Source organism: Mercenaria mercenaria, chromosome 7 (genome assembly GCF_021730395.1).
Source record: "Mercenaria mercenaria strain notata chromosome 7, MADL_Memer_1, whole genome shotgun sequence".
Lineage (NCBI taxonomy): Eukaryota > Metazoa > Mollusca > Bivalvia > Venerida > Veneridae > Mercenaria > Mercenaria mercenaria.
Window position 1 is genome coordinate 75,161,662 of NC_069367.1, and position 25,616 is coordinate 75,187,277.

At 34.9% G+C, this 25,616-nt stretch overlaps 1 protein-coding gene across 1 annotated transcript; it reads right to left on the minus strand.

Annotated features, from left to right (window-relative positions):
* Nucleotides 1-282: 282 nt before the first annotated feature.
* On the minus strand, nt 283-25,297 carry LOC123553901 (calpain-5-like). The gene is made up of 12 exons (XM_045343637.2): nt 25,176-25,297; nt 22,178-22,369; nt 18,598-18,932; nt 16,325-16,517; nt 15,510-15,703; nt 14,883-14,960; nt 14,015-14,195; nt 13,118-13,231; nt 12,478-12,680; nt 8,568-8,686; nt 7,797-7,936; nt 283-7,052 (listed from the first exon to the last, which is right to left on the minus strand). Exons 2-12 carry the CDS (start codon nt 22,349-22,351, stop codon nt 6,870-6,872), a joined length of 1,914 nt encoding a protein of 637 aa, XP_045199572.2. The 5' UTR covers nt 22,352-22,369; nt 25,176-25,297; the 3' UTR covers nt 283-6,869.
* Between the last annotated feature and the right edge of the window lie 319 nt (nt 25,298-25,616).

The following is a 25,616-nucleotide window of genomic DNA, read 5'->3' on the forward strand; positions in this document are numbered from 1 at the left end:
TGACCATCCTTGAGAGAAACAAAAAGTGGACTTTACTGGTAGGTGGTTTTTATTCACAGATTTAAACGCAGTGTGTTAAGATCGGAAACATGTTCACTGATGTTGACAAATATGGTAGATTTCTTTGTCCAAGTAGGGATCGCCAGTCCCTATCCACCTATTACTCTCAAATAGTTTGCTGGACATCCAAGCTTTCATTATCAAATTCAACATTAAATATTTCAAGAAAGAAGGAAAACAATGCACACTGACATAGATCACAAATCATAAAGACACTTGGAATGCAAGCAAGAATTTTTATTTCATAAAATATATATATAATGTGAACACTTTAAATATGCTTATATGCATTAAAACAAAGCATTATATCAAATAAATTGCAAAGGTATGGGACCTAAATAAATTATACAATATATAAAAGCAGATAACAAAATAGCAGTGTGCAGTACAGTTCCCCTACAGCCAAACTAAATACTAACTATGTGTACAGATACTTAATGATCTTAATAATCCTTCAGCTGCTTAATAACATATTCAACAAAAAAAACACCTTTTATTCTTTATCTACTTTTAAAAGGGTACACCTTAAGATTTATGCTTTTTTTCTCAATTAATAAACGAGATCTATTTTGATTTGTCAGACGATAATAAATGAACAGTAAAACCAGAGAAATTTTTTGAGTTCTTGGCCAATTCATTTGTAATCAATCTGTAAATAACTTTCTTTACCAGTTAAGTTACCAGAATTTTTTGTGTGTAAAATAAAACAAATTTAGTTGTACTTTATCAGTATACACATAGAATATTAAATTATACAGATTCAGCTTTTTGGTGTTATATAGATATTGGCAGCTCTTGTAAGGTTTTAACACCTGGAAGCCCTATGCCCCTATAGATTTTGCACATTTTCAAATTCTATTGTTTGTCTGTTAAAACCAAATAAAACTATTCCTGTTTACAGGCATTCAATCTTATACATCTCATAAATCTGAGCAATACAGTGCTTTAGATAAGTTGTCCAAAAAATACAAAATCAAAAACTGCAAAAATTACTTGAAAACATTTACTTCAGTACTGCATTTCAAAAGTGCGAAAAATCTGATCAAATAAAACTAACATTCCCATTAAAAATGTTACCATGTAAAAAAGCTGCCAGTCATCGAGATAAAAATCGAAAAGATCTGAGTAAGACATATTTAACTGAGCGAACGCAAGTTGTTCAAACTAAAGCACACGATGCCATTCCCTCTATACAAACAGCTAAATCTGCTACTCTTAATGCCACAAAATCCTATGTACATCAAAACCAAACAGATTTATTTAAAAACCCAAACACTTTCATTTCCAAACACAATAGGGTTGTTGTACCATCATTTTTGTAAGGCTACTGGTATGTGTATAGCCATTTCTTTTTTTATGCAACAAGTGACTGAGGTGTCAAAGTTAAATATATTGTTAATTCCATACAATTCAGCTGCACACATCTAATTTGTTCTTGTACAACCTGAATTTTAATTTTCAAATATATGGATTTATGTGTCTTATGAAATTTTTCTACCCCATTTTTATCCTCAGATGCTCAATATTTGACAACTCAATCTCCCTATCCTGTATTATACTGGACACATATATCAAATCACCTTACTTTTGATTCAAGTTTCGTAAACACAAATATAAATAACAAAATAAAGAAAACTTTACTTGAAAAATGAAAAAAATAACCATTTTCATGCAAAAGCATGTATAAACAAAGAAAAAATGAACAGGAATAAAACAGACATACCGGTACTCAGATAAAGAAAACAAAAAATATACATACAATATGAAACCAATGAAAGACGAAATTATGAACCAATAAAATTGGACAAATGCCAAGAACAGAAATAATATTGAAACTTTCAAAAACTGCTTTTTCTGCATTTATACACACACTGGTATCTATTTCAAACTCTGACAGAAATGCAGTTTTAAAACTGAAATGAAATGGAAGATGTATAATTGCACCACAATATCTTTACAAAGGTTATATTTAAGAAACAATTTATAGCAAGAGTGTTTTAACACTATTTATGCATGATGGGCGGTTATACGTCGGGCGTAATAATTTCATGAGGGCGCAGCCTAGTGAAATTATTTGTACGATGTATTACCGCCTGAGTGTATAAATAGTGTTAAAACACTCTTTTACTATAAATTATTTTGATTCTAATATGGCCTTAGACCTAGTTCTTGCACAGGACTCTCTGTCCCATGGTGGTGACGATTTGGCCAAGTTACATCAAAATCCCTCCATGCATGAAGAAGAAATGCTTCAGACAAATTTGTCATTCTTGTATCTGACATCTGACCTTAAGTGTGACCTTTACCTTAGACCGATGGACCTGGTTCTTGCACATGACACTCCATGTCATGATGGTGAACAGTAGTGCCAATTTACATCAAAATCCCTCCATGCAAGAAGAAATGCTCCGGACAAAGTAATTCTTAAATTTGACCTTTGACCTGTGTGACATTGACCTTAGACCTAGCAACCTGGTTCTGCGCATGACACTCCATCTCGTGATGAACATTTGTGCCAAGTTACATTAAAATCCCTCCATGCATGAAGAAATGCTCTGGACAAAATTTGTGGATTCTGCCTGCCTGACCACCCAACCATAACATGTCCCGTCTTTCAGGCAAGCGTATAAAAATCACAACAGTGGTAATTCTTTTTAATCAATTACAATTAATTTACTTTCCTGTTCATGCATGTGTACTCTTCCCCCTCCACCACCCCCCTCCTCCCCAAAAAAAAATCTGTAAAAAAAAAAGAATTAAATCTGGGAAACAAATAAAAAAAAAAACAGAAATAGGGGAAATAACCCTTGCTTGTAAAAGTATGTGTATATGGAACCTATTCATTTTTCTAGTGACATCAACTGACCAACAGAACAGCAAGAAATAAGCAGGAGGCAAGATACGACAATATTACAATAGAGACTACCAGTTGTACTCAACCAATCAAATGTTGAGTGCAGAAAATGTAAAAAATTCTATTTGGAGTTTCAGCCAATATGATCACAACTTTCATGAGATGTTAAGGCATATTGTAAGGCTTTTTTATGTCAACAAAATGATAAACTCTGATCAGAACTGGGTACTTGATACAACATCTGAAACTAATAGCTCATTTATTATTAACTGCAAGTTTGTCGAGTCTGCCAACATTCACACAAGTATTCAAGTGGTAGGACTCCAGATAAAAGCCATTTTTTGCCTGAAAAATACTTTTTATTTTGTTTTTGGAATGTAAATAAAAAGTAAAAAAAAAGTTTTTTTGTTTTTTTTTCAAATTGTGTTCTAACCACAAACTAACACTGAAAAATAATTTTGATCTTTTTTTAATTGTTGTCAATTCTTTTAAAACTGTTGATGTTGTGATGTACAACTGCATGCATTGACCTTCAAAAATCATTGCAACTGAATCTGTCATAGAACTATAACACACAATTCTTAACTCCATACCAAAGAGCTTATAAAACTGTATAATATTGCATATAATTCACAATTTACACTGTCCTCTGATTACCTTATATAGATACAGCAATATGTAATCATCTTAAGCTTAGCAACAACCTGTTGTGGAAAACCCCAACAGTATGAGAATAAAGCAGGAACCCTTCAGCAAAACTTATTTACAATAATAAAACCCTACATTACATTCAGAATAGACATTCCCAATTATTTCTGAATTTTCAAACTATGATCAAAAAGCAAATTTCAAGACAGGACAAAAACAGTAGAAGTGACTGCACCTGTAATTAGTTCGAATGTAAATCACATGTTTCTATGAGCAATGCCACAATATGCAATCCAAATCATATTGAGCACTTTTTCAATCACAGTACACAGAGATATAAAATTTTCAATACAGCACCAGCACAACAATGGTTAATACTCGTTCACTGACATTAAAACTCATATTTCCATGGTTTCTTATCAATACCCTGTAAAATTCTCTTACTTATACATTATAAACTGAAACAGCTTTTAAGTCTCTTTAATCTGTACATACATGTATCATTTGTTTCTATCACAATATTTCTAAAAAAAAATATCTGTACCATGTTTTGCAAAAATACAAGAAAAATTTCTTTCACACATGTTCCCTCCTCTACATTTAGTGTTTTATTTCTTTGTTCTCTACACATATAACTTGCTTGCTAAGAAATCTACTAACATTTGTCAAATGGCACATGTGTACTGTTTGCTATCAGTACACATTAAATTTTGTGATTTTATTTTATTTTACTCGATTTTCAACAATTTCAAAAGAAACTGAACTTTCTGTTCTATTTAAAAGAATGTTTGAACTTGTCAATTTCAACGACTGTCACATCACAAATCTGGATTTCCACATTAAATGATACTGGCCAAAGGGATGACTACACTCAATGTAGTACATTATATCTCACCATCACAAACAATGTATTCTGCCTACAGCAAAACTTGTATGTCGATATTACAGTCATTAATGTAAATATGAACAAAAATCTATTAATGATCATATCATCTCTTACAAAAAAAATGCATATGAAATACCACATCACATTCTATTGAAATTAAGGATGTGTGTACAAGAGTGGGGACTAAGATTCTCGCATTATTAGCCTAATTCTGGAGGAGTAATCAGTGAATACCTGTAGACAACTGTGGATTCATTTTGATATACATATATAAACTGGTTCTTTAATCTTTAACGTTATTAATGTTTACTAACGATGTAAAATTTCTGAAAAGATAGTTTGAAGTTTGATGCAGGCAATAAGTTGTTTACATTAAGAAAACAAAGGAACATGCTCTATTTTAGCCTTAAGGTGCTACATGAGAGAAAATATATAATATTTGACCTTATTATCATTTTAATATGAGCTTAGAAAGACTATATGCATAATGCAATATGTAGTATGTTTATGCAATTTATGTTTCTTTTTCGTGTATAAACTATGGCAATATCTTGGCATTCAACAGTATAAATTATAATTTTCTCAATGAAAAATGAGACGCAGATACTATTTTACAGCTAAGAAAACTGACAGTAGAAAAATATCTGAACTTCACTGAAATTTTGTGACTTTTTTGAAAATGAAAAATGGTCAACATCAAAACCTTTAAATAAACAAAATCAAATAAAAATGTATCAAATGAAGAAAGAAATATACTTTAGATCTGATATTACTTACAAATTTATATAAATATTATTATGATAAAAAAAGCTTTAAAAACATGTTAAATGACAGCTAAAGCCAAGCAGAACATCTCAAATTTTAATATAACAAATTTTATGTAAAAAAAAAATAATAAAATGACAAATAAAATTTAAAAGGATTACTTACTTTAAATGACAAAACTGATGTCATAATCAATATGGAAATATTTTAAAAAAGCAAATGTATCCAAGTTTATCAAGACAGTATAAATAATATCAAATCTAGAGTACTGAGTATTAACAAAATCACACGAGAAGCCAAATAGCTGTCAGTATATATCTCACAGACATACAAAACAAATTATCTTAAGTTCTATAAAGGAAGGTATATAAAAGATAGGAGCCGTGTTTCAAACCAAATGGATTCAATCCAAACTGATAAATGTTTACTTGAAAATATACATATAAACATACTTTATTTGTACATGCTTGTAACGAAGGCTGAACACCATTGAACCCATAACAAACTGAATATTTAATACAAGTGTATAATTACATGTTATATGAAAAGCTAATAATGCACCATACTACCACCATGTAACTACTTGAGCTATCATTTGTTTTGTAGAATATATACACTGTACCTAAATGTCAGCTTCCAGACAATGAAATGAAGGTAACTACTTTATCTGTGTATCATGTAACAAGACTTTCCACATGATTTTCAAAAATATTTTTTGTTTTAAATTTATCAATAATATTAAGTTTGGTGGGATACCTTAAATTGCATATTTCACCATTTTATGACCAAAAAAGCTAAAATATTGCAATTTGTAGCTTAACTGTACTTGTTTGATACAATGCATACTTTCCTTGCAAAACTTTTGTAATTCGTATTTTTGGTGTAAGATGTTCTTATAAATACTAAACAGACATGTCAGAATTTTATGAATTATAGCCTTAATATGTTAAAATTGTAAGGATTTAACTAGATACCTAGCACCATGTCTAATGAATGCCCAAACCAAAGATATACTTGTATAACAGTACTTGTACTTCTTACAGTTTGAATCAATTAAAAGGAACAGAACTTACATTAAAGTGCATTGAACTTTAGATCTAAGTTTTGCCCATTTGAACGTCCAATCACAATTCTGATATCAATTTTATTCTAAATAACACCAAATAGTCACAACTATTTGAATTTTTTACATGATTTTATCCTGCATTGTTTTTTTTTAAATACATTTCAACATAGAATTTTGACTATTTGTACACCAGTATTCCTTAGAAACTATACCAAAGTCCATTAAATATACACAATATTTAGCTCTTCATCTATCAATACATGTCAGATCTATGCATATTGCATCCGCTCCATAAAAATTTAAATAAAATCACTACAACTATAAATATTAGATAAAACATTCAGATTTTCTTCAAAGGTACTTGTCAGATCTATGTTTTTGAATCAATCACTACACTTGGAAGCCATAGTTACAATACATGAGTTTGGAAACATATCTCGAAAATGGAACATCTGACTGGTTACACCTGACTGGTTACTCCTAAACATAAACTTGAAATTGACCAATGGCAAGGTTACATTTTGAGACTGGTCTCCTAAACTCAAGTTTTATAACCTTGGATTCTATTTCTTAGGATATAAACTGTTTATCTATATGGCATCAAGAGTCTTTGTCTGTGTTATCTCAACGATGAGTTTACCAGACCTAATCTGGTCTCCTTGCTTGCCGCGCCCAACAAGCCCGACAGACTGGATAGACCGCGTGCATTCATCAGCACTGATGAACAGATGCTTGCCCATGTATGTATCCTTCAAAATGTTGCTATTCCAGATCTAAAAAATAAACAATATATTTCTGATGCAACACTAGCTGTATTATCTGTTATGACAGAAAGATGAAAATCTGACTGTACTACATTTGCAGTCGGGTTAAAACTATACTCCTAATAGCAAACTTTCCAGTTTAGCTGGCCAGAATGGAACAAGTTGCCTTAAAATAATTACTACTGATGATCATTAATATTCCAGAACTACTTTTTGTGGAATCTGTGGCTGAATCAATCCCAATGAAAAAACACAAGTTCCAATCATTTCATCATACAAAGTTGACTTCATCAATTCATGTCCACTAAAAGTTATTTTCGCCAAATAACATGAAATCAGAAATGATTTCACAGTACTGACCATAGTTAGGCTTGACCTTATTTACCCTTATAACTACAAGACACTTTCTTATCAGAATGTAGACTGACCTTGTAAGAATGCAATGTGTCAGAAATAAGGTTTCTATCAAATTATGCCCTGTATAAAATATATAATTCTAATAATTATATATATTGTTATTAAACTGTTACTACATTCAGGTACAGGGTGTCCCAGAATATCTGTTACAATTTCAAATGATTAATATTCTTACTTGGAGTAAACACTTTAGAGATATATTCAGCATTTTTAAAAAGAACTAACTTCCCTAGTAATATCAACTGCAGTCAAATATTGGCTGAAAAACAAGCAAGTGCTTTAAGTTACCATAATATGGTGTTACAAGTAAAAAGCACCAAAGTTAAATGTACAAACCTGGACTTTGATGGGATTTTTGAGAGGATTTTTTCTGAAGAAGATGGCTCCCTGCTTCCATTCAGGATTACATGTGTCATTTTTCACACTTGTAGTCACCTTCTGTCCTTCACATTTGATGATACAGTATGGATCAGCACCTGAAAGTTGTTGTAATGATAAAAAAAAATCGTATCTGCAGGCTATTGGAACAAAAAGTTGTACAACATATGTTTCGATTTACAAGATACAAGATATCAAATATCAAGCTGATTTTATGCCTTTATTTGGAACTATTTCAGGTGTCAACATTCTATTTCATTTTTTTTTTTTAGGTTTAACGTCGCACCGACACATTTGTAGGTCATATGGTGACTTTCCAGCTTTGATGGTGGAGGAAGACCCCAGGTGCCCTCCGTGCATTATTTCATCATGAGCGGGTACGTAGGTAGAACCACCAACCTTCCGTAAGCTAGCTGGATGGCTTCCTCACATGAAGAATGCAATGCCCAAAGAGAGGCTTGAAGCCACTTCGATGAGGGGCAAGTGATTGGAAGTCAGCAACCTTAACCACTCCGCCATGGAGGCTCCATTTTATCTTTAGAAAGATAGTTACATTACCAGTTTTATCAATTAACACAAGGCTACGTATATATATATACATATGGTACGATTTATACTTTGTATGACAGATCCAGGACTTATTCTATGTTATGGAAATAATTTATTTTAAACCATGACTCAATTTTTTTTCCAAACATACAGAACTACCTTACGTAGAAAAGTACTAACCATCTCTCTCCTGTTTCTCCAAACCTTCAGCTTTGAGAACTTTAACCTGTGTAAGCATGACTGGTTGTTTAGCACAGCAGTTCCAGAAACTTCTCTGTGGTTTGTCATGATGCAACTCCCTATGGTAAAACAATAATAGTGTAATCAGAAACCACATTTCTATCTAAGCTTGAAAGTGTTTCCTGTTAGTTCAACACTAAAGTTGATATTTCAGATACATCAATGATGTTTTGGAGTGCACTACTGAAATGTGATCTCTCCCCCTACTTTATACAGACTTGTTTTGTTTCCTTATTTTTTTGGTGTGTTAAGTTTAACATCAAACCAACATTATAGAACAAACATCAATATTCAAGCTTTTGATGGAGAAGGAAGACCTCAGGTGCCTCTAGAGGCATTGTTTCAGGAATAGACGGGCACCTGGGTACAACCACCAACATTCTGTAAATCAGCTGCATGACTTCCTAACAGGAAAGGAATCAATGCTGAGGTAGGCAAGTGATTTCAAGTCATACTAAAAGTTATTGAGAGGACAAAACACAGACCCTGTTAACTTTTGGCCTCCAAGTGCAACATTGACCTTTTGAGCTAGTGTCTGGGTGTTGCCCATGACAAGTCAACTCATTATGGGGAACATTTGTCAAGAGATACTAAAATCTCTTGGAATATAGCAGAGTTATTAAGCAGACATGAAACAGACTTTGTTAACCTTGACCTCCAAAAGACCTTGACCTTTGATCTAGGGGTCTGGGAGATGTGCATGATACATCTTCTCAACACTAGATTATTATTATCATACCAGATTTATATAGCGCCCTTTTCAAGATAAACACGTTCAAAGGTGCTTTACATATGGCAAACGCAGCCACACAGAGCGCGAAATTCATCCTCTACTAGTACAGACACAGAGCGATCTGACCAGAGAGACAGAGTGAGATAAAGCCCCCAGAACAGATACAGATATGCAGACACAGGACTGTCCGGCTAACTTAGCCTAGCTCTTTGCAAATAGACAGTCTGTTCTTTAACATGCCCGGTGTATAGCACCGATACATGCAAAGCCGTCTTTCCTGGGAAGAACCAGTACAGGCCTCTTAGTTAGGTGGGAGACACTCAAGAGCATCTCAGAAATTTCCAGTACCTGGACTGTGATTCGAACCCCGGACCTCTGGATTGGCAGTCAAGCGTGTTACCACTAGACCATCGCCCCCCCTCGAAGTGTGACATTAACATTTGAGCTAAGGGTCTGGGTTTTGCATAATGATGCATTGTCTTGTTATGATAAATGTTTGTGCAAAGTTATTTGAATATCAATCTGTGCAAGTCAAAGTTCATGACTGGACAAGAAAAATTACGTATTTCATTTTTTACCTCCAAGTGTGATCTTGACCTTTATGGTAGGTTAGGCATTGCATATGGCTCATCTCACAACAGGGACTATTTGTGCCAAGTGATATAACTAGAGCTATCACTAAAGGTTATGAATGTACCCCCCGCATGCACTGACACAGTACATTGCAATTTGATGCACACAAGATTGCATAATTATGTGGACTGTATGTATATAGACTGTATGTATACAGTATAGTAACAAAAAAAAAGTCCCATAACTATGCAGGATATTTATCTAAAAGAACGTAACATGCACCATGCACAACTAGGGTTGGTACTGATCACTTGTGTGAAGTTTCATTAAATTGTGTGCAAGGGTTCGGAAGATTAGGCGCACACAAGATTGCATATGCAGACTGTATGTACATAGTATGTTAACAAGAAACAAAGTCCCATAACTCTGCAATTTTTGTCGTTGAAAGAACCTAACATGCCCATGCACAACTACTGTTGTTACTGATCACTTGTGTGAAGTTTCATTAAACTGTGTCAAGGGGATGAGGAGAGATGGTGCGCACAAGATTGTGTCTATGTATATAGTATAGTAACAAAAAACAAAGTCCCGTAACTCTGCAAATTTCTGAAAGAATCTAACATGTCCCATGCACAACTACTGTTGTTAGTGATCATTTGTGTGAAGTTTCATTAAACTGTGTCAAGGGGATGATGAGAGATGGTGCGCACAAGATTGTGTCTATGTATATAGTATAGTAACAAAAAACAAAGTCCCGTAACTCTGCAATTTTTTTTTCTGAAATAACCTTACATGTCCCATGCACAACTACTGTTGTTACTAATCACTTGTGTAAAGTTTCATTAAATTGTGTCAAGGGGATGAGGAGACATGGCGCGCAAAAGATTGTCTATGTATATAGTATAGTAACAAAAAACAAAGTCCCGTAACTCTGCAATTTTTTTTTCTGAAAGAACCTAACATGCCCCATGCACAACTACTGTTGTTACTGATTACTTGTGTGAAGTTTCATTAAATTGTGTCAAGGGGATGAGGACATATGTTGCGCACAAAACTGTGTCTACGGACGGACAGACAGATGGACAGACAGACAACCTGAAACCAGTATACCCCCACTTACAACTTTGTTGAGGGGGGGTACAAAAATTCTTTGACAAAACAGCTGAAATCTATAGCAGACAGGAAAAACACAATCCTGTAGTTCCTAACTAGTAGGGCACTTACCAGCAATCTCATAGAGCAGAACAAAAAAAAAAAAAAAACAACCACTGTAAAACACTTATTCCTTCATGATAGCAGATCTTTACCAGGCCCCGTGATAAAAAAAATTGCAGTCTAAGATGAGTTTGATAATGAAACTTTGTCATTCATATGTAAACTGAATGTTTAAAATCAAATGTTAACTAGAGATGCTTTTGAGAAAAGCGCATGTCTCCCACAACTGCCCCTATGAAAAATGTCTAGTTTCTTTAGATGGTTTAGACGAGTGGATCCAATTATATGGTCTGGATGAGTGGATCCAATCAGTAATTCAAGGGCCATAAATCAAAAGTGCTTGGGTAGATTTGGCTAGTTATCGACCTTGGTTAAGGTCTTATGGCCAAACGCATTTTGTTCAAGTTTGGTGAAGATCGGATGAGAAATGTTGGATTTAGAGAGCGGACAAGAGTAAAAAGGCCGATTTTTCGGTAATTCAAGGGCCGTAACTCCAAAATGCCTAGACCGATTTGGCTAGTTATCAAACCTGGCTGAGGTATCATGGTCAAACACATTTTGTTCAAGTTTGGTGAAGATCGGATGAGAAATGTTCGACTTAGTGCGGACAAGAGTAAAACTGCCAATTTTTCGATAATTCAAGGGCCGTAACTCCAAAATGCCTGGACCGATTTGGCTAGTTATCGAACTTGGCCGAGGTCTCATGGTCAAACACATTTTGTTCAAGTTTGGTGAAGATTGGATGAGAAATGTTCGAATTAGAGTGCAGACAAGAGTAAAAAGGCCGATTTTTGGTAATTCAAGGGCCATAACTCTAAGACGCCTGGACCGATTTGGCTAGTTATCAAATTTAGCCTAGCTCTTATGGTCAAACACATTTTGTTTAAGTCTGGTGAAAATTGGATGAGAAATATTTGACTTAGAGTGCGGACAAGCTTTGTGACAGACAGACAGACACACACACAGACACACACACAGACTGGAGTAAATCAAACTGTCTCCCACACCACTGTGTGGTGGGAGACATAATCATGACAATTCAGTACTGAAGGTCAGCCTTATTGGGAATTAATTTGAAGTTCTAGTAAAATTGCTATCAAAATTTTAATACTCAACTAAAACAGAAAGACGTGTTGTGAACATGGAACAAGGATGCTGGTCTGTGTGTGAAAATGGCCTTTGACCCGATGCCATTAACTAATCGGACTCTGTTTTCAATCTCAAGGTCACCGACACCCACTAACTGACAAACCAACTAAAGCAAGAATATATCCATTCTACTTCAACAGTGGGTGGGAGAATGGGGGCATAAAATAATCTATTTCTTACTTGAATTCATTTGCTGCCCCAGTGTATATTCTGAAGAGAAACTCTTGCTGAATGGCTGGATCGAAAGTACATGCTAAAACCAAGTAACGTCCTTTATCAAGCTTCAGCTTCTGGAAGATGGAGCGACTGTCTCGGAACACTGTATTCTTAATGACTTCCTGGTATGTGTGGTCATGAATCCGATGATGACGGTTTTCCTCAACCTACAAATAATAAAATATTCCTAACACACAAATAGTATATAAATACTGACACCTCTGTGTTACTGACTACAAATCATTATGAAATCAGATATACCGGTATCAATTACTGATAAAATAGACCAAACTTTTTCACTTTCTAGCAATAAAATAACAAGTATTTCATCAAACTTTAAAAATAATGCTGCAAAGGACTGGTCTCACATTTTTTCCAAAAATAAATCATTTAACAAGCACATTAATAGTTGCAAGTGGCAATTCTGTTGTACTAACAGTTACACAACACCAGAGTCAGCTTATTTTGGAACTTTTGTTAAAAGTCATTAGAATTTGTCCATAAAAAGCTTTGTTGATGATCATGCCATATTCCACCTGTTCATGATTGAACAGCACCATGATTTATCAGCAAATTAGTCATTTCCATGAATAAGTTCCATTACCTTCATAATAGTAAACCCTATGGTGGTATTTCCACTCCCCTGCTGACTTCTCTCACTTTTCTGCATCAGCTGCATCATACAATCATCCTCATCATCAGTGATGGAAAACACAAACTGTCAATTGTAATACACAGAAGTTTGTTTAATTTAATTTCTGGAAAATTGGATTTAGTCATTAATCATGTTTCAATAGGTCTGTTGGTATCACACACAGTTCAGGTCAGTGCATGTCCAGCTAAATGGTGGAGGAAGACCCCTTAGGCCTCCTGGAGCATTACCTCAAAGACAAACCATCATCTGGGTAGAACCGTCCACAGGTCAACTGGCATCATCAAACGATGACTCAAGACAAACTTGAACCAACAGAAAAGTTCAACAATATTTCAATTAAGATACTGCAGCTAGACAATGTTTTTAGTGTTTTAAGTCTCTGTTCCATTACCTAACTTGCTGTGTGTAGGTAATAGGCAACTTCTCCAAGTGACACACATGTGAAGCATACAATTTCTCTACATGACAAATGGGTGGATAACACGTAATAGTCTAGTGTTCTCCATACTGAGATTAGCACACAGGCCAGTCTATCTCAGATTCTAAGCAATATTCCTCTTCTCAAATGGGGCAGGATTAAAATCATAAATGTTAAGAAGCCAAATGTTTTTACTGTTTGGAAAGCACAATTCCAATACCACAGGAAACTACTCTACAAAATAAGTGAAGCAGAAATACTGTTTACAATACCTCTGATGAGTAAACAACTCCCTACAAAAGCAAATACTTTTTTCTATTAGATAAGTCTTTGTACATTTACCTCTCTAGAGCAACGCCCTCTGTACAACAAACACATTTCAGTCTTCCTCATTCTATAGAGACTGCACTGTTCAATATAATACATACCTGAGGATTCTTTAGGAAGGTTTCCTTGTTATTAAGGCAGCCTCCAGCAAGGTCAGGTGTTTTCCAGGCACTGTGAGCTATCCCTTCATGCCAGGTCTTAGACAAGCTGAACATTGATGTATTAACTACTCGACAGTAAGACACATTCACAAAATGGTGGCAGAAATCATCGAAATTCATCCTATAAATGTAAGTATTGCATTTCATTTTCCTTGTAACGGGAAACCATCCATCATACAGAATGACAGAAGCTTTTTGTATATAGTCCCAAACATGACTTACACACACACCCTTCTTTTTACCCTTTCAGCAGTTTCCATTTTTAATTTGAATTACATTAATCAGATAATGGAATATGAACTTTGTATCAAAAAAGTTGCTAGCCCCCAGTTTGGGTGAAATTTTTCAACATGTTCACCAAGTTTGTCACAGAATGTATATATGACATTCAAAAAATGGTAAATTGAGCAACAATAAATTCTACATACCAGTCAAGGTAAAAAAGCAGGAAGAATGCGTTCTCCATTATTTCGAAAGTGTTGCAACGGTTTACTCCGTTCAGCAAATAGTTTTGCAAGATGTTTGTGGTTATTTTTGCAGTACCTACATTATTTAGATTTTTGGGAGAAGAAACTTTTCACCTACAATGTTTACTAAGTTGCCTTAAAAAAAGCTAGATCAAGGATATTTAATGAAGAGAGAAATTCAACATAACCTACAAGAGTCAGCTTTAAAACATGGTTGCAAGGGAAATACAAAGTGCACTTTAAAGTCAATACTGTAACTCATGTCTTCTGTAAATATTCTATTTTTACAATACTTATTACTCTTCAAGAGACTTATTTTATCAAGTTGGTTGTAGACATACCAGAATTCTCCATCTTCTTCAAACACAATTCCTGCCTTTTCTCTCTCACCTATAGGGATTTTATTCCATTCTGGATCACTAAAAAACAAACATTTCATCAGTCATTCATTGATTTTGTAGTTAAAGTTATATACTTCTGTATACCTTTCTGAGGTACCAATACTGTCAATGCAGTGATTCAAAATCAGAATGTTGGATATTTTAGATTTGCTTAACTAGAGGTCTACATGAAAGCTATGATAACACTTTTTTTGTTTGTTTGTGGATTTAACAATGTTTTTAAGGTATTTCAGGGAGGGAATATCATTTATTTAACTTAGCCCTTGTTCCAGGCTTATATACAAACACTGAAACATTCTCAGCAAGAAACTGACAACTTTCCCACATGTGTCAGAGGTGGACAGTGACAAACTTTTATTTCTTAAACTCTTACTGAGACTATAATTATGCTGACCCCAGTGATCAAACTTGTGACCTCTCAATTCATACTTTTGTGTTCTACTTAGTAAGCTTGTCTGGCAGGCTACTATGAAAATGGACAAATAAGATGCTATAAGACTGAAAAATTCCAAAGAGCAGTTGTTTTTAAGCAAACTAACTAGAGATACAAACTTGAAAAGTACATACTTATCACTGAAAGCGCCTGTCCATTCTCCCTGACCCCAGGGATTTCTCAGTCGAATCATCTGAATTTTATTCTTGTTAAGGAAGCTGAACATTCCAGACTCCAGACTGATGTTTTTCACAGCAGTTATACCATAGGCATGACCTTTCACCAGACCCATAGCTGTAGATGCTTCCATTTCTTCACTAGATTCTGCCTGCAATTTAATTTTTGGTCTTGCTTTAACTCACATAGACTCAATTTAGATAAATAATGGTGACCTCCCAACTTAATGATGAAGGAAGACTTCATGTGCGAACCTAGCTGCCAGCCATTAATTCCGGCACAAGTCAGAAAGTACTAGGAAAAACAAGCAAATTCAATGAAATGGTATCCCCTGCCAAATGTGATAAAGGTTTCATTCTTGAATACTTTAAGTAATTGACTTCTTGTTCTGCCTTTACTTAGGATAATACTATATGTGAGCAAAGGTCATGAGCTATACAGAAGTAATTATGTGATGTTTTGTAATTTTAGCTATAACACTTTATGAATCATAAGCATTATATTTCAAAACAGCTGCATGGACAACACCAAATCTATATCCCTTCACTTCAGGATAGCTTTCTCACATGGACAAAGTTTACACCAAAGCTGGGTTTAAAACCACAACTACTTCACCCTTACAATTACAAACTCTTTTTAGGATTCATCACAAGTGGATAATATTCTCATAAGATTAAGATCTCAGAATGACAGTCGATAATCATCATTATCGTTACAGAAACAAAAATTGGCAACATGAGAAATTTAAAAACATCAACTTTATGACACATACAGGTATTGATGCAGCCAATAATGATTTTCTGTCCACTTCTTTCTTCAGTCGCTCAAAGAACTTGGTCTGCTCTTCTGGATTATCCACAACTCCAATGTCAGCCATGTTCAACTGTTCCGAAACTCCACCAGTGAAATCCTCAAGGGCCTCGCCCAAATCTCCACCATCCAAACATTCATAGCAGCCAAACAACCTGTAAATCAAATTTCAAAATAACTCATTACTTGAAACTGCAATCCTATTTTGCACAATTTAAAAAATTAAAATATAACAAACATCTTATATCTTGATCCAGCTTCAGCAATGTTATACAATGCTGATCCCTTAAATGTAGAAGGATCTCTTACTCCAATTAAAAATGATGTACAGACCTGTAAACCTTATTTCTTCATATTCAACAACATTGTCCTTGAAGCAAAGGACTGAGAATTATCAGTTTTCTGAAGCAGATACTCCATTTAAATTAAACTTGGTAATACAGTACAATCGCGATCCTACAAAAAGCCAAGGGACCGAGCATTTTTTTCGTAATATCGCATTTTCGTTCGAGCGCAGCATAGGAAATTTCGCTACACAGCACCTTGATATCTACACGTTGTAACCCGTGATATTCAAACATCTTATTTTCGTATCGGAGTACATGTACATGTATACAAATTTTATATGTACATCTTGGTCTACTACAAATCTTATTCGAATCTGAAATGTAAAACGGGTTGTTTTGTTTTTCTTCACTTTTTATTCAATGTAAATAAAACATATACAGGGTACATTGTTGCATGAGAACAAAAATAACAATTGCCTTTACCGATTCAGCTAACCTTCACTGAATTGTTTGGAATAATAAAACGACAATTTACAGACGATCAGGACTTAAATATTTTTATATGTTTATGTAGTGATTGTTTTAGACATATAGATATCGAAACAAGTGTGACTGATATATGCCATCCAATCTGATAGTTAGAGAAGAAAAAATAACCACTAACACAGCATATGTGTTTCGAATTTAATTACTAAGTTTTCACACTTTAATTACTGTTTACGCCCAGATAATTGATCGTGACACTTTCCACTCTAAAGCGTTTTTCATGCCATTATAAAAGGTATGAAAACTTAGACGATACAGGTATTCGTAAAATTGCAACTAAAACAAGTTGAAAACAGGCTTAAAGGGCATAAAAATACATTCGTAGGAGCGCATTTTTCGTTAAATTCCATTTTCGTAAAACCGCGACTTTGTAACATAGAAATAAGAAGGAAAGCAGCCGGGACCACAACACCTTTTCGTAGTATACCGGTATTTTGTTAAATTACGATTCGTAGCACCGCGAATGCACTGTATATAACTAGAGCTATCACTAAAGGTGATGAATGTACCCCCCGCATGCACTGACACAGTACATTGCAATTTGACTCACACAAGATTGCATAATTAGTGGACTGTATGTATATAGACTGTATGTATACAGTATAGTAACAAAAAACAAAGTCCTATAACTATGCAGAATATTTATCTAAAAGAATGTAACATGCACCATGCACAACTAGGGTTGGTACTGATCACTTGTGTGAAGTTTCAATAAATTGTGTGCAAGGGTTTGGTAGATTAGTCACGCACAAGATTGCATATGCAGACTGTATGTACATAGTATGTTAACAAGAAACGAAGTCCCATAACTCTGCAATTTTTGTCGCTGAAAGAACCTAACATGCCCCATGCACAACTACTGTTGTTACTGATCACTTGTGCGAAGTTTCATTAAATTGTGTCAAGGGGATGAGGAGAGATGGTGCGCACAAGATTGTGTTTATGTATATAGTATAGTAACAAAAAAACAAAGTCCCATAACTCTGCAAAAAAATTTTCTGAAAGAACCTAACATGTCCCATGCACAACTACTGTTGTTACTGATCACTTGTGTGAAATTTCATTAAATCGTGTCAAGGGGATGAGGAGAGATGGTGCGCACAAGATTGTGTCTATGTATATAGTATAGTAACAAAAAAACAAAGTCCCATAACTCTGCAAATTTTTTTTATAAAAGAACCTAACATGCCCCATGCACAACTACTGTTGGTACTGATCACTTGTGTGAAGTTTCATTAAATTCTGTCAAGGGGATAAGGAGAGATGGTGCGCACAAGATTGCGTCTACGGACAGACGGCGAGACGGACAGACAGACAGACAGACAGACAGACAACCTGAAACCAGTATACCCCCCCTTACAACTTTGTTGTCGGGGGGTACAATAATCCAGTACAAACTTACTTGGCATATGCCTTTTCAAGCAATGCACTCCAGAACTCATTCTTTGCCTGGGAGTGTATGAACACCAGCTCTCCATTAATTGTAGGCAACTGGTCGTCAATAACAACTTCCGTCCATTTTCCGTAACGCCAGAGTTTAAAGCGAAAAATTCCACAGTATTCATCAGGGTTGTTTTCATCCCATTCCTGATCTGAAGGAATTACCTGGTTACACAGTTCCTTGTGCAGCGCCAGGCAGGAAGATGCTGCTACAAACCAACAGTTACCGAGACGTCCTTGCGTTACATCGCCGGAACTTGTGCCTGCCACGAACAGCTTAGGATTCTCACAAATATCCTGGAAAATTAAAAATATAAGATATTGAGATTCCAGAAACTTAGTTTTAATTAAGATTTCCACAACTGCATCACTGTTATTACTCCTATAATTTAAATATCAACAGAATCAATCTTATGTAATTTTATAATTTTTCTTTTTTTTTTTTGTATTAGTCTGTAGTAGAATAAAAAATGTGTCAATGGTAATATTACATGACTGTGTTGTTTTATCTTTTTTAACAATCATTGATAAATCATGATTGCACATACATGTACATTAATGTTCCTATTCATAATATTAACATTACTATTATTATTAGGCCAGAAAGAAAAATACCTGTATCAAGGCAGACCTCCAAACCCTAATATTTAGTCCCGCACCTAATTTGCATTGTTCCTTGATTAATTTACTTTTATCAAAAGTTTTCTTGTTGAATAGAAACAAGTTTAAGTGAATCTGCTTATAACAGTTTGTTTTAAAAAAAAAAATAGAAAAGAATAAATGTATAAAAATGTTACAATATACAACCGCCTCAGCAAATTACATTTATTGAGCAGACTAACTGCAATTTTTCTTAATTTGAATTAATACAAGGACCTAAACTCCAAGTAACCCTTAACACAGGTATTATTAATTCCGGTCTTTGATGTCATATTTATTATGAAACAGGCAGCCAAAAATTGTAAGTAAATAACGTTTTTTTCTAAATTGAAAGAAGAGTGCCAGACTGTCACAAAATACGCCCATCATCGAACTTGGCCTAATTCAAGGGGCATAATCCAAGAATGTCTGGGGCGCTTTGGGTGGTTATCATACTTGGCTGAGACATTATGCCCACAAGCATCGTCAGCAAGTTTGGTGAAGATCGGATGCAAAAAAGTTTGACTTAAAAAGAGTGCGGACAAGGCTAAATCCGCAGTTTTTCGAGTAATTCAAGAGCCATAATCCAATAGTGTCTGGGACAATTTGGCTGGTTATCGAACTTGGCTGAGATATTTGCCCACAAACACTGTCAGCAAGTTTGGTGAAGATCGGATGAAAACTGTTCGACTTAAGAGCGGACAAGGGTAAATTTGCAGTTTTTCGAGTAATTCAAGGGCCATAATCCAAGAATGCCTAGGGCAATTTGGCTAGTTATCGAACCTGGTCAAGATATTATGCCCACAAACATTGTCAGCAAGTCTGGTGAAGATCGAATGAAAACTGTTCGACTTAGAGAGTGGACAAGGCTAATTTGCAGTTTTTCGAGTAATTCAAGGGCCATAATCCAAGAGTGCCTGGGGCGATTTGGCTGCTTATCGATCTTGGCCGAAATATTATGCCCACAAACATTGTCAGCAAGTTTGGTGAAGATCGGATGAAACCTGTTTGACTTAGAGAGCGGACAAGGCTAAATTCGCTGTTTTACGAGCAATTCAAGGGCCATAATCCAACAGTGCCTGGGACAATTTTGCTGGTTACTGATCTTGGCCGAGATATTATGCCCACAAACATTGTCAGCAAGTTTGGTGAAGATTTGATGAAACCTGTTCGACTTAGAGAGCGGACATGCTTTGGACGAAGACCACCCGCCCGCCGCCGCAGATGTTCACATAATACGCCCCACTCGTTCAGAGACGGGCGTATAAAAAGGGCAATAATTTTCATTAAATTAAACCAAGAGCAATGTATCTTGATTATTCCAGTAGATTTGATGACTGAAAAATATTGTGTGAAGTTTCAATCAAATAAACAGAGTTGTTCCTGAGATACAGCTTTAACCAAATCTTCCAAGTAAAAAACATGCCTTTTAAGTTAATCAACTTAAACAAGAGGGTCATGATGACCCTGGATCGCTCTACTGAGTAATATGAGCTACATGTTTCAAATGTAAAACTGATGATAAAATATTAAATCAGTAGGTCACATTCATGGTCAATGAAATTCAGTTTTACGATTTGTGTGCAAAACTGTGTATGTCATCAAAATTTCAAGGCTGTATCTTAAAAAACAAGAAAGTAGGTCAGTAGGTCAAGGTCACAGTAAAGTGACATCATATTACTTGGGGTCATCAGGTAATTATAATTAAACTGTCTTGGAAATAGGATCAGATGATGTTTTAAGTATTTTTCCTATATAACTCACATAATAACTAAGTGACCCCAGGGCGGGGCCTCTTTTAACCCCAGGACATAATTTGAACAATTTTGTAGAGGACTACTAGACAATGCATCATACCAAATATCAAAAGCCTAGGTCCTATGGTTTCAGACAAGATTTTTAAAGCTTTTTCCTATACAAGTCTATATAAAACTTGGGACCCCCAGGGCAGGGCCTCTTTTCCCCAAGGGGTACAATTTGAACAATTTTGGTTGAAGACCATAAGACAATGCTACAAACCAAATATCAAAGGTCTAAGTGTTGTGGTTCCAGACAAGAAGATTTTTAAACTTTTTTGCCTATATAAGTCTATGTAAAATTTGGGATCCCCGGGGCGGGGCCATATTTGACCCTAGAGGGATAATTTGAATAAACTTGGCAGAGGACCACTAGATGATGCTACATACCAAATATCAAAGCCCTAGGCCATGTGGTTTTGTACAAGAAGATTTTCAAAGTTTTCCCTATATAAGTCTATATAAACCATGTGACCCCCGGGGCGGGGCCATATTTGACCCTAGGAGGATAATTTGAAAAATTTTGGTAGAGGACCACTAGATTATGCTACACACCAGCTATCAAAGCCCTAGGCTCTGTGGTTTTGGACAAGAAGATTTTTAAAGTTTTTCCTTTCTGTTGCCATGGCAACCAGAATTCTAAATGGAATTCAATTCTTTGAACAATTTTGAAAGAGGGCCACCCAAGGATCATTCCTGTGAAGTTTGGTGTAATTCTGCCCAGTGGTTTTCACGAGGAAGATTTTTTTAGAAATTATTGACGTACAACGGACGATGGACATCAAGCGGTCATAATAGCTCACCTTGTCACTTCATGACAGGTGAGCTAAAAATAAATCTCCCTTTGCCTGGCATTCTTTCTTCAATTTGTACCAAAAATCCCCATCTTGTCCTTTTAATCAACTAAGGCTTGAAGAATTAAGTTATTTGGTTATTTCAGTTGGTCTGATGACTAGGAAGCACTGTGTCAATGCAATATGTAATGGTTTCTGAGCTATAACTAACTGTAACTTAGTACCATCTATTATCATCTCTGACAGTTACGACTTCTGTGATGGAGCAAGCTGCTTTATGTACTAAATACTCCAATTTTTAGGCTTTGTTTACCTTGGGTCTTTTCCAAGTCACACCTGTCAATTTACCACTGGTAAAAAACAAGGCTTTATCCTGAGCTGGAAACTCCGGATCAAAAAATAAATCTCCCTTTGCTTGGCATTCTTTCTTCAACTTGCTGTAGTCCTGGTTTTTGTATTTCACAACATCAGTACCAAAAATTCCCATCTTGTCCTGTTAACCACTCTGAAAGATAAAGGATATAACATCAATTCTGTAATCTTCAATATATCAATTTGTAAAATGAAGTCTCTATATGGCTGCAAAGCCAAAATAGCAAAGTTTGGCCCTTTAAGGGACCATAACTCTGGAACCCATGATGGAATCTGGCCAGTTTTATAAAAGGAACCAAGATACTATGCCAATACAAGTTGTGTGCAAGTTTGATTAAAATAGATTGTAAAATGTGGTCTCTAACGTGTTCAGAAGAAATTGTGAACGGACGGACGACGGGTCACAGACAAAGGGCGATCAAAACAGCTCACCTTGTCAAGTGCTATGTGACTGGCGAGTTAACAAGAGCTGTCTGACGACAGCGCGCTCGACTTTTCTCAGTGCTTGACTCTGAATTAGAGCTTTGCTAGAAAAACCTTTATCAAACTTTAACCAAAAAGTTATATTAAAGTTAAAAAGGGGTATAACTATGTCAAAATTGAAATCAGAGTTATGGGAACTATTTCTCCTGGTGTAGACTTTGATAGTAAATAACCATTTTAAGTTTCAAGTCAATAGTTGATAGTAGCAGAGATATTTGACTTTATCAAAAATTTTAACCATTGAATGGCAACGCCTACGCCGACGCTTGGGCGAGTGCAATTTAGCTCTAATTATTCTTTGAAAAATTGAGCTAAAAATGACAAATAAAAAATCAACAACAGAGACAAAAGTCAAGAAAAGAAAATTAAGTGAATTTATATCCCCTGCAGGAAAGGTTGTTTTTGTTATTGAAGGGTGTGGTTTGATGCCTTTGCATGTTATATTATCAAAAATGCCTCAGAATATTAGTTGATTTTGCTACAGTTGTCATATTTTTCTTAAATGTAGGCTTTTTTTGACTAGTTATAAAGAATGCACTAGAAAATGTTGTTAGAAAGGACAGATATGTCCGAAAATCACGGTCATGAAAACTGGTAACAAATATGGAAAATGAAAGTTAGCACATAAATTCTTGATAAAATACCTGTTTTTAATTTATTTTCTTTCATCATAGCTATTCAAAACTTACAATTTCTGTTTATTTAAAGCATTTTCCCCTCCAAACTAAGACTTGGTAACAATAAAAAAATGCTAAATCGTAACAGCCGGCACCGCTTTTAAAATCTTATCAAGCACATAAAGTAATGATTATAATTATCGAATTTTTATTCAGTAACTGTAATCTAATTATCGCCAACTGACTGCCTAATCAAATAAAATTGTTGCAATTTGGCTCCCCTCCTTATAATAACGGATGTTGTTTATTACACAGCTAGATTATCAATTTTTCACATCTTGTAACAAATGTAGCTTCGGACCATTTTCGCCAATTAGAAATTGGAAATTTACTGCTGTCATTAGACAAGTCCTGCCTTATGATCGCCTGTCAACAGTGGTTTAACTCCACCTTCAATACCTTACTGCTTACGTCACGCATATCATTATTAGTGTATGACCGCGAGTGTTTATTTAGAATGTGGATCCAGGTTTATTGTAGGAAATGAATGATAAGAGAAAGGATTAAGGAAAATGCCCCCGGGTCTCAAGTGACGCACAGGCAAGTATCATGGCGGGTCCTTTGAGCGTCTTTTGAAAATCTCCAGGGTCTGGACCCGGGGTCCCGGGTCAAATGGAACCCCCGATTTTTTACCAAATCAAGGTGAAAACTCTGCCCTTACGTGATCTAAATTTGTGTTAAATTTCGTAAAGATCCATCAATGGATAACTTTGTTTTGTGGATATTCATGCATTTTAAAACAACTAAAGGGCAATAATTCTGTAACATCTGAAGAGATCCTGATGAAAGACGAGCATGTGCCACTGCCCTATATTGATCTATATTGTGTTAAACTTCAGGAAGATCCATCCATGGACTACTTTGTAATTTAATGTGTGAATTTATGGATTGTAAAATAAATAAAGCCTTATTAAAGAGCAATAACTCTTGTAGTGATCCTGACAAAAAGTGTGCACAAATGCCCTACAGTGATCTATAAATACGTAAAGTTTCACGGAGATCCATCGATTAGGTAACTTATATCATAATAGGAGAGATCGCCGTGACGTCACGCGTTAACATCTGTTTATCTGGTGGTTGGCAAAACAAATGATTTTAACACCGTTTGCGTATTGAATCAGAATTTTTAATTTTTAATAACTTTTTTGCTCATTTATGGATTTTCAAAATTCAAAAAGATTTGAAATACAAACAATCTTCATATTTTTGTATCCAAATACCTTTTTTCAATGAATAACCGTTTTAAATGACATATAATTTTAAAAGCGGCGTAGTGATTTTCACAACCTTTAGAAAAGCAGTGTAAGTTAAGCGTTCATAATTAATCCATTTTATTTTGAAATAACAATTAAAAGTAATCAATAAATTGCTTGTTTTATAACCTTTCCATTGATCAAAAAATTATTTATGTAATTTGTGTTTTAAGAAACTTTAGACCGTTAGAAAAACATCACTGTTTACAAAAAACATGGACGGTCGGCTTCTGCCCACCCGATCACTGTCTTATCAGTTCTAAAAATAGAACTTGTATACAAACACGATCTCTCCTATTTGGTTACTTGGATAGTCAAAAATCAAGAGAAAAAAACTCTGCTTTCACTTGGTCAATGGGGATAATACTAAACGTGAGCAAAGGTCATGTGCTTATTGGTAATTATGTGAGGTTCAGAGATTCTAGCTAAAATACTTTTGACTTAAAGGTATTTTCTCTTTTTTTTAATATCATATATAATATGGGTCGAATTTTACAGGTAGCGAAACGCGAGTGCAATTTAAGACCTTATTTTCTGCAAAATCAGAACTTCTATGCTTAAGGAAAAAATGCATATCAATTGAAAATATGTTTTTTAAAAAGATTTTTTCTACTTTTCTGCTGAAACCTGACTGACTGCCCAGTTGAATTACAAAATGCAGAAAGAAAATAAAAATATTGGACCCCACCTTGCGTCTCATAATAAAAACACCTCGTGAAAATCACAATGATCAAACAAAACTAATTGCTATTTAGAGAACAATCAAATAATAACCCTAACTTGACTGGCTTTGTATTTATCTATAGGATATGACACCAGACCATGCAGTTAAAAGTAACAATGAACTAACTGTCCGGTTAAAGGAAGTGCAATGTATTTTTATTGAAGAGTTTTTCATGATGTATGATAGTTTATCTAAATTTCTGTTTAAGTGCATTTGAATTTATTTTAATAGACTCAAAACATT

Excerpts from the sequence above, each read along its gene's own strand:
- LOC123553901 (XM_045343637.2), bottom strand. The coding sequence starts at position 22,351 with ATGGGAATTTTTGGTACTGATGTTGTGAAATACAAAAACCAGGACTAC. Across the intron at positions 14,961-15,509 it reads ACAGGCGCTTTCAGTGATAA|TGATCCAGAATGGAATAAAA; the intron begins GTATGTACTTTT and ends TTTGTTTTTTAG. Across the intron at positions 14,196-14,882 it reads GAAGAAGATGGAGAATTCTG|GATGAATTTCGATGATTTCT; the intron begins GTATGTCTACAA and ends TTACATTTATAG.